This window comes from Gadus chalcogrammus, chromosome 3 (genome assembly GCF_026213295.1).
Source record: "Gadus chalcogrammus isolate NIFS_2021 chromosome 3, NIFS_Gcha_1.0, whole genome shotgun sequence".
Lineage (NCBI taxonomy): Eukaryota > Metazoa > Chordata > Actinopteri > Gadiformes > Gadidae > Gadus > Gadus chalcogrammus.
In genome coordinates this window covers 19644501-19652000 of record NC_079414.1, presented here as the reverse complement: position 1 = coordinate 19652000, position 7500 = coordinate 19644501, and the positions used below count along the sequence as shown (strand labels likewise).

The 7500-nt window shown below is 48.6% G+C and overlaps 1 protein-coding gene across 1 annotated transcript in view; it reads left to right on the top strand.

Moving 5' to 3' along the window:
- The first annotated feature begins 3128 nt into the window (after nt 1–3128).
- Nucleotides 3129–7500, top strand: part of sdk1a (sidekick cell adhesion molecule 1a) — a 99520-nt gene continuing 95148 nt past the window's right edge. The window contains exons 1-2 of the mRNA XM_056587257.1: nt 3129–3165; nt 4842–4868. Of these exons, the coding sequence (XP_056443232.1) occupies nt 3129–3165; nt 4842–4868 (64 nt within the window). The remainder of the gene's footprint in view (nt 3166–4841; nt 4869–7500) is intronic.

Sequence of the window (7500 nt, the reverse complement as noted above, 5' to 3'; positions counted from 1 at the left end):
TGTCCGACGTGAGGTAATTGGTGAAATGACTGCATTCATGCACCACTTTACCAGCCACTCCTGCCACTGGAAGCCATTCACCACGAATACTCCTTATTCATACCAACGCCATTCAGGGGAGGAGAAGCGGGGGCAAGACGAGGAGGGCTGGCTTGCTTAAACGTAGGCGTGTTCTGTGTGTGTGTGTGTGTGTGTGTGTGTGTGTGTGTGTGTGTGTGTGTGTGTGTGTGTGTGTGGGGGGGGGGGTCTTCGCAAAAGCTTTTCCCATCAGATCAGGACATTGGTGGAGATGCCCATTGATTACTGTACAGAGACTAAGAGTTGCAGGAGGAGCCACTGATCCAAGTCTACTGCTCGGCTCCTGCTCTTGTTTGGGGTTATTTACTCCTCCTGTTTGTTCGATCCTCCTTGCGCTCTCTCTGTGAGTCATCGGCTCCAACAGACAATTTGCATGGTGCATCGCATCTGTCGTGTCTTAAAGCGTGTTTATATCAACTCGGTGTATCTAACCGGAGAACCGGCTGTTTCCTCGTGATCAACATTTGTGGATCCCGGTAGCAGGCGAGAACGTGGCGTCTGCGGTCTAGCTCCCCGCAACACGCTCGCTAACTGTTTTGCTACCTCCTGTTTGCTTCACGTGTCCCGATCCTGACGATCCCGATCCCGACGGTGTTTCGCTTTGTACGGTAAACTTTGGGTGTTCTCGCTGTGGTAAAAACTCAGTTCAACTCAACATATATATTTATATCTCAAAGAGACATTTCGTGCGGAACGATACTTTGGGAAAAAAATGAATTGAAAAAGGCTAAAGAGAGGAGCGGGGGAGCGACTAGAAAGAGGAGAAGACGGGGAGAAACAGAGCAGAATGGAAACAGGAACACGACTTTTCCTCCTGGCTTTTTCCTTTTTTCCCTCTTTCTCCTTTCAGACTACGAGCAAAGAGAATGTCAGAACCCGGTGACATTTCGGCTCCCGTACCCGGGTGATTGACAACAACTTTTACCTGGATGTGTGCGGTAGACAAGGTTAAGGTTCTCCTGCCGGGGAGCACTGATGTGTTTCTCCGCCTGTGGGGAGTGGGGGGGGGGGGGGGATTGACAAGGTAAATTGGAAAGGTCAACCTGCTGGGTCTGATTGGTGAAGGCAGACGGACAGCCGGAAGATGTAACCTGACTGCTTTCCACATTTTTTTGAACTGCCAAGGAGCACTGGCCGTCGGACCGATGACTCGGACCAGGGGAAGTGCGCTCACATGACATCGTTACATGGCAGGAACACAGGGAAATCGTTTAAACCAGTTTTTAATAGTTTTATTGATTTCTTTTTTTTTTCTCTTGTAACATTTTGCTAAACGGGATGACATTTTGATCGCTACCCCACGCTGGTTCAATATGAATATAAATGGTGGCTCTCTTTTAGTTGGAGGGGATTTTATGGGGGGAGAAACAGTGTTATAACAGTATAGCGGACATTCGTAAGGTGAGGAATTGCTTGTAAATATACCAAAGGCGTAGAAACAATATTAGCCTAAGAGGTCAGAGGGGATTCCTTATTTCTTTTTGGGAAACTTTGTTTACTGGGTTTTGCAGGAGACATGAATTTTTGTGAGGTCATTAGTTCGACGTCGTAGCCACACTGGGCTTATTAATTCTCTGGACGCCAATCGTGTGTGTGTGTGTTTGTGAGGGTACACGTGTTTAGACTGAAAAAGTAGCAATACATGTGTATGGCCCACTGATATGAATTTCAAATTGATTTTTTGACAGTTATTTGCGTGTGTGTGTATTTGTGGGCTCACACCCCATTCTAAAACACAAACACTTTTGTGTTTGTGTTTTTCCTCCACTTTTTTATAGAGAGAAACAGAACAGGAGACTTGAGAGAGTTAGCGAGAGAAAAAATTGGAAGGGCTGTGTTTTGAACTCGGGGCTTAAGACAGCAGAGAGATAGAAAGAGAGGGCAAGGGAGAAAACGGCTGCGCTGTGTTGCTGACTTTGAAAAAGAGAACTTCAGCTGAGGGAGAAAAAATCAGACAGAGAATGGATGTAAATGCGAAGAACGAAATAAGCTGACCTGCGTCTGTGTGTGTTTGTGTGTGTGTGTGTGTGTGTGTATGTGCATTCTTGCATGCGTTCTTCTGTGTTTGTGTTCTTATGTGTTGAATTTTGTGTGTGTGTATGTGTGTGTTTGTGTTGGGATGATGCAGTGTGTTGTGCGTGCAGATAGCGGTGTGGTCATTAAGGGTTGCTCTAGCAGAGTGCCAGTGCCTGGAGTGTGACCAGAGGAGGCCAACAATGCGTGTGCACCGCGCACGTGCACCTGCACCGTGCACGTGCACCGTGAATCATTCACTGTGCATTAACAGCAGGACGTGACACACATAGCAACCATAGATGATACGCACCATATACTTACAGGCAGACACACACACACACAAACAGATAAACACACACACTGAAACACACACTGAAACACACCTACACAAACACGTAAATGAAAAACTCTATTTTGTAACACAGACACACACACACATAAACAAACACACACACGTGCACTTACACTTTAATAGGGTAACAGCAAGAAGCAATGATTGTCACATTCACACAAAAAACATACAATAGAGCCCAAACGACACACAAGAAGAGAGGGAGAGAGCAGTAGAGCGAGCACGCACCAGCAGACACCGTGACCAACCTGTTTGTTGGTCCTTCAGTCAGGTTGAACACGTGAAAAGTGAATAAATGAATACGAATCTTCCTAGGGAACAGCAGGAGACACATCCCACATACACACACACACACACACACACACACACACACACACACACACACACACACACACACACACACACACACACACACACACACACACGCGCGTACACACTAATGTCTAAATGTTCACGTGAAATTTCCTTAACACAGAACATCAAGATTTTTCTAGTGTGTGTAGCCTTCCTGCTTTTAGCATTTTTAATGTCAGAGCGAGAGTTTAAAGTGGGTGTTTGGCAGGCTGTTCTTGTTACTGGCGCGGATACACAGGGTGAATATGGTTATGAATGAGCAGTACAGACGGAGGATGGCACAGGGTTTGCTGGGAACAAACGCGGCTGTGCAAAACACACAGAGAACATGGCTAAGTGGATTCTGATCGAGGAAATATCCCAATGTTTGTCTTTGTGATCCCTCTGTCTCTCTCTCTTTCTCTCTCTCGCTCTCTCTCGCACACTCTTTCCCTTTTGCTTTTTCTCTATCTGAGTATTCCCCCTCTCTTTCTCTCTCTTGCTCTCTCTCGCTCTCTCTCTCTCACTCTATGTCGTCCCGTGTCCCCATTATTTTCCCTGTTCTGGGTAAAAATGATGATGACTCGCAGTGACAAGACATTTGGCTGCACACACACACACACACACACACACACACACACACACACACACACACACACACACACACACACACACACACACACACACACACACACACACACACACACACACACACACACACACACACACACACAAGCAGAATTGTATGCCCTCAAACCAAACGTGTCCATGTGCGTGTGTATGTGTCCGAGTCGATTTGACCCTCTTCTTGACTCCATAGGAAGTCCTGCCCGTAGATTGCACCAGGCTACACTTCTGGGCCGCTTCTTGTGTGTGTGAATGTGTCTGTGTGTTTGTGTGTGTGTGTGTGTGTGTGTGTGTGTGTGTGTGTGTGTGTGTGTGTGTGTGTGTGTGTGTGTGTGTGTGTGTGTGTGTGTTTGTGTGTGTGTGTGTGTGTGTGTGTGTGTGTGTGTGTGTGTGTGTGTGTATTCCTGCACGTGTGTGTATATAAATCTGTGTGTTCGTGTATTTATGCATTCATGTCTGTCATTTATGTGAATTGTGTGTGTGTGTGTGTGTGTGTGTGTGTGTGTGTGTGTGTGTGTGTGTGTGTGTGTGTGTGTGTGTGTGTGTGTGTGTGTGTGTGTGTGTGTGTGTGTGTGTGTCCCTGTCCACATATTTCAACAGTTATACGACGATCAATCATTCATTCTCCAAGTTCTTCTCCTTCTTTCCCCCAACCCACCCCCAAGTCATCGCATGCTTTCTGCCCAACCATCACTCATCGACACACTGTGTGTGAGTTAGAGTGTCCGCATGTGCATGTGCTTGGCATGACGTTGATTCGACATGCCAGAATCTAATTTAAAGTTCCCCCGAAACGTTACTCGTCCTCGTGATCAGCGAGGGTCCCCGGATCAAAGGGGCAAACGAGAGGGAAGTATTGATACATCAGGGGGATTGACTGCCTTTTGCAGCACAGTAGGCTTCCGAGCACTGGTGCAAGTTGTTGTCTTTGTTGTCGTTGAGAGCCCGGCAGATGGCCCTGATCCAGACTCCAGTACGCTGACAGAGTTGTGGAGTGTGAAAAGGGAGAGATAGGGTGGCAGACAGGCGGCTGATGGAATCCTAACAGCTTGGGTTTCGGCGGCAATGAAATTACAACGCAATGTTCTCTTCCTCTGCTCTGTGCTCTGCCTTTTGCTTTTCCACTTTTCATTCTTCGCCACGTGGCTCCCCTCTCCTGACCCTCTCCTCCTCCTCGTCGTTGTTGTTGTTGTCTTTGTTATTGTTGTCGTCGTCGTGGCTGTGTAAGCGTGACATTATCTGAGTGTATTTCTGTAAGAGTCATCCTCCTGCTGCGTGCCGCGCAAAATCAAGAAAAAGGATTCTGCAGATTCATGGTTGTTATGCAAATGATGTCTCTCCTGTGGTGTCCCCTCTCTGCCGCGCTCTTCTCATCTCTCCCTCCTCCTCTCTCTCCCTCCATCAACCACCCCACATCCCCCCGGCTGATTGGCAGCTGGCAAGAAGAACCGTGGCTCAACAGGTAATGCCCCTGTTGCCATGTTACACCTTCCTTCTCTATCCCCCACTCCCCCGCCCCCGCCCTCTTCCCCATCTCTCTCTCTCTCTCTCTCTCTCTCTCTCTCTCTCTCTCTCTCTCTCTCCTCTCTCTCCTCTCTCTCTCTCTCTCTCTCTCTCTCTCTCTCTCTCTCTCTCTCTCTCTCTCTCTCTCTCTCTCTCAGTCTCTCCCTCTCTCCCTCTCTCTCTCTCTCTCTCTCCCTCTCTCTCTCTCTCTCTCTCTCTCTCTCTCTCTCTCTCTCTCTCTCTCTCTCTCTCTCTGTCTCTCTCTCTCTCTCTCTCTCTCTCTCTCTCTCTCTCTCTCTCTCTCTCTCTCTCTCACTCTCCGTCTCCACTGTTGTAACCCAAACCCTCTGAAGCAGCCTGGAGGTCAGGCTGAAAGGAGAGGAGCCAGGCCCCACACCTCTGCTTTCAGCCCTTTAGCTGCTCTCAGATCAGCTAAAACATCCACATTGTTTACATTGCTAAAATCAAATATTTCTTCTTTAAATTAAGCAATATATCTAAACATAATATATAGAGTATATACAGCAAATGTTCATCCTTCGTCTCCACATCCACTCCACACCTTCCTATTCTCGTCCTCTCGCTGTCCTTGCCTGGCACCCTCCTTCCTTTAAGATGTTCTTTATTTCACTTGCCCTTTCTCTCTCTCTCGTTTCTCCTCTCTTTGGCATCTGATGAGTGATGATGACAGAGATAGGGATTGACACCTAAAGGAAAAAAAAAAATATATATATATTTAAAATCTCTCTCTCTCTCTCTCTCTCTCTCTCTCTCTCTCTCTCTCTCTCTCTCTCTCTCTCTCTCTCTCTCTCTCTCTCTCTCTCTCACACACTCATTTCTAATGTCTGGGTCGCACTTCTTCTCCCTGGGGCTGGTTTCTGTATTCGGTTGCTGCTGTGTGTTTGTGTGTGTTAGTGGGTCAGTGTGTACATCTATTTGTGTGTATGTGTGTGCGGGGAGTTTTGGGCATGTTGATGTGTTGTGTGTGTGTGTGTGTGTGTGTGTGTGTGTGTGTGTGTGTGTGTGTGTGTGTGTGTGTGTGTGTGTGTGTGACTATCTATATGCTTGTGTCTAATTATACGACTTTTTTGTGTTGAATGTGTGTATATGTATGGGTCGTGTTGCGTGCATGTGTTAATGTTGTTGTGCGGTGTGTGTGTGTGTATGTGTCTGTGTGTGTGTGTGTGTGTGTGTGTGTGTGTGTGTGTGTGTGTGTGTGTGTGTGTGTGTGTGTGTTGATGTGTTGTGCGTTCCCTTGGCATGCCATGACTTGTGGTTCTCTGCTTGCACTCCAAGGCGAGCTTACACTGTGGGACTCTGACACTTAGCTGTCAGCCCACAGCATTAATGAGGGTGGTGACACACACATACACACACACACACACACACACACACACACCGAGACCACACTGAGGCGCCAGCACCCTAAACATACACACATCCCCGGGGAGAGACCAACACAATGCATCTGCTCTCCGCCTCAGCCACTTCCTGCATGCAAATACTGCAGCATAAGCGTTCTAACGTTTATGCAGAACTCGAGAGGAAACACATCCCCATGCTTCTCGGCCTCTTTTGTTGTCTTTACGCCCCTGCACCTCTGCCCGTTCTGTCACTCAACCCGTCTCCTGCCCTCCCTAGTACCTCCTCCTCCTCCTCCTCCAACCCCCCCCCCCCCCCCCCCCCGCCCCGTCCTTTCCCGGCTGCTCTGTACTGTTGCCGTGGCGCCCGTGTCTCCTCGGTGCGGTATGTGCTGCCGGGTTGTGAAGTGAACCCCCAGGACTCAGGGCTGACACCTCTCTTAATGCACACTCGGCTTACACCACCCCCCTGCAGGGCGGGGGGGAGGGGGGCGGAGGGGGTCAGTGTGTAAAGGGGGTTATTGGGTGGTGTTGGGGGGTTGAGGTTGGGATGCGCGGTGCATGTGCCTATGTGTGTTTATGGAACCGTTGGCCCCTTCAGCCAATCACACTGATCCCCTGGCTCTCTCTTTGGTGGATTTGTCCGAAGGGCTTTATTCGAACTGATCTCTGTCAAAGGGAGATCATAAACACACACACACGTACGCACACACACACGTGACACGCGCGTACAAGCGTGTAGATACACATAGACAGATAGACACTCTCACACACAAACGCACACACACACACACACACACACACACACACACACACACACACACACACACACACACACACACACACACACACACACACACACACACACACACACACACACACACACAGGCAGGCAGGCACAGCGGGCAGAGTGATTGACAGGTTTAATAGGGGAACAAGCTGTAATCTGAGAGAATCCATTCAAAGAGGGATTACACTCTAATCTGTAGATGGAATAGCCTCTCATCTCTCTACCTCTCGCAGCCTCTCCCTCTCTGGCTCTCTCCCTGTCTCCCTCCCTCCCCCATCCCTTCTTCTGTGCCTCTCTCCATCCAAGTCAGTCTCGCCAAAGCCCCACCAATTGTCATCTTTGTATCACTTCCACCCTTGATTACGCTGGGAAATGTTTACCTGAGCCTGGATAGCACCACTCTCTCTACCACACCCACAACCCACAACCCACACCCACAC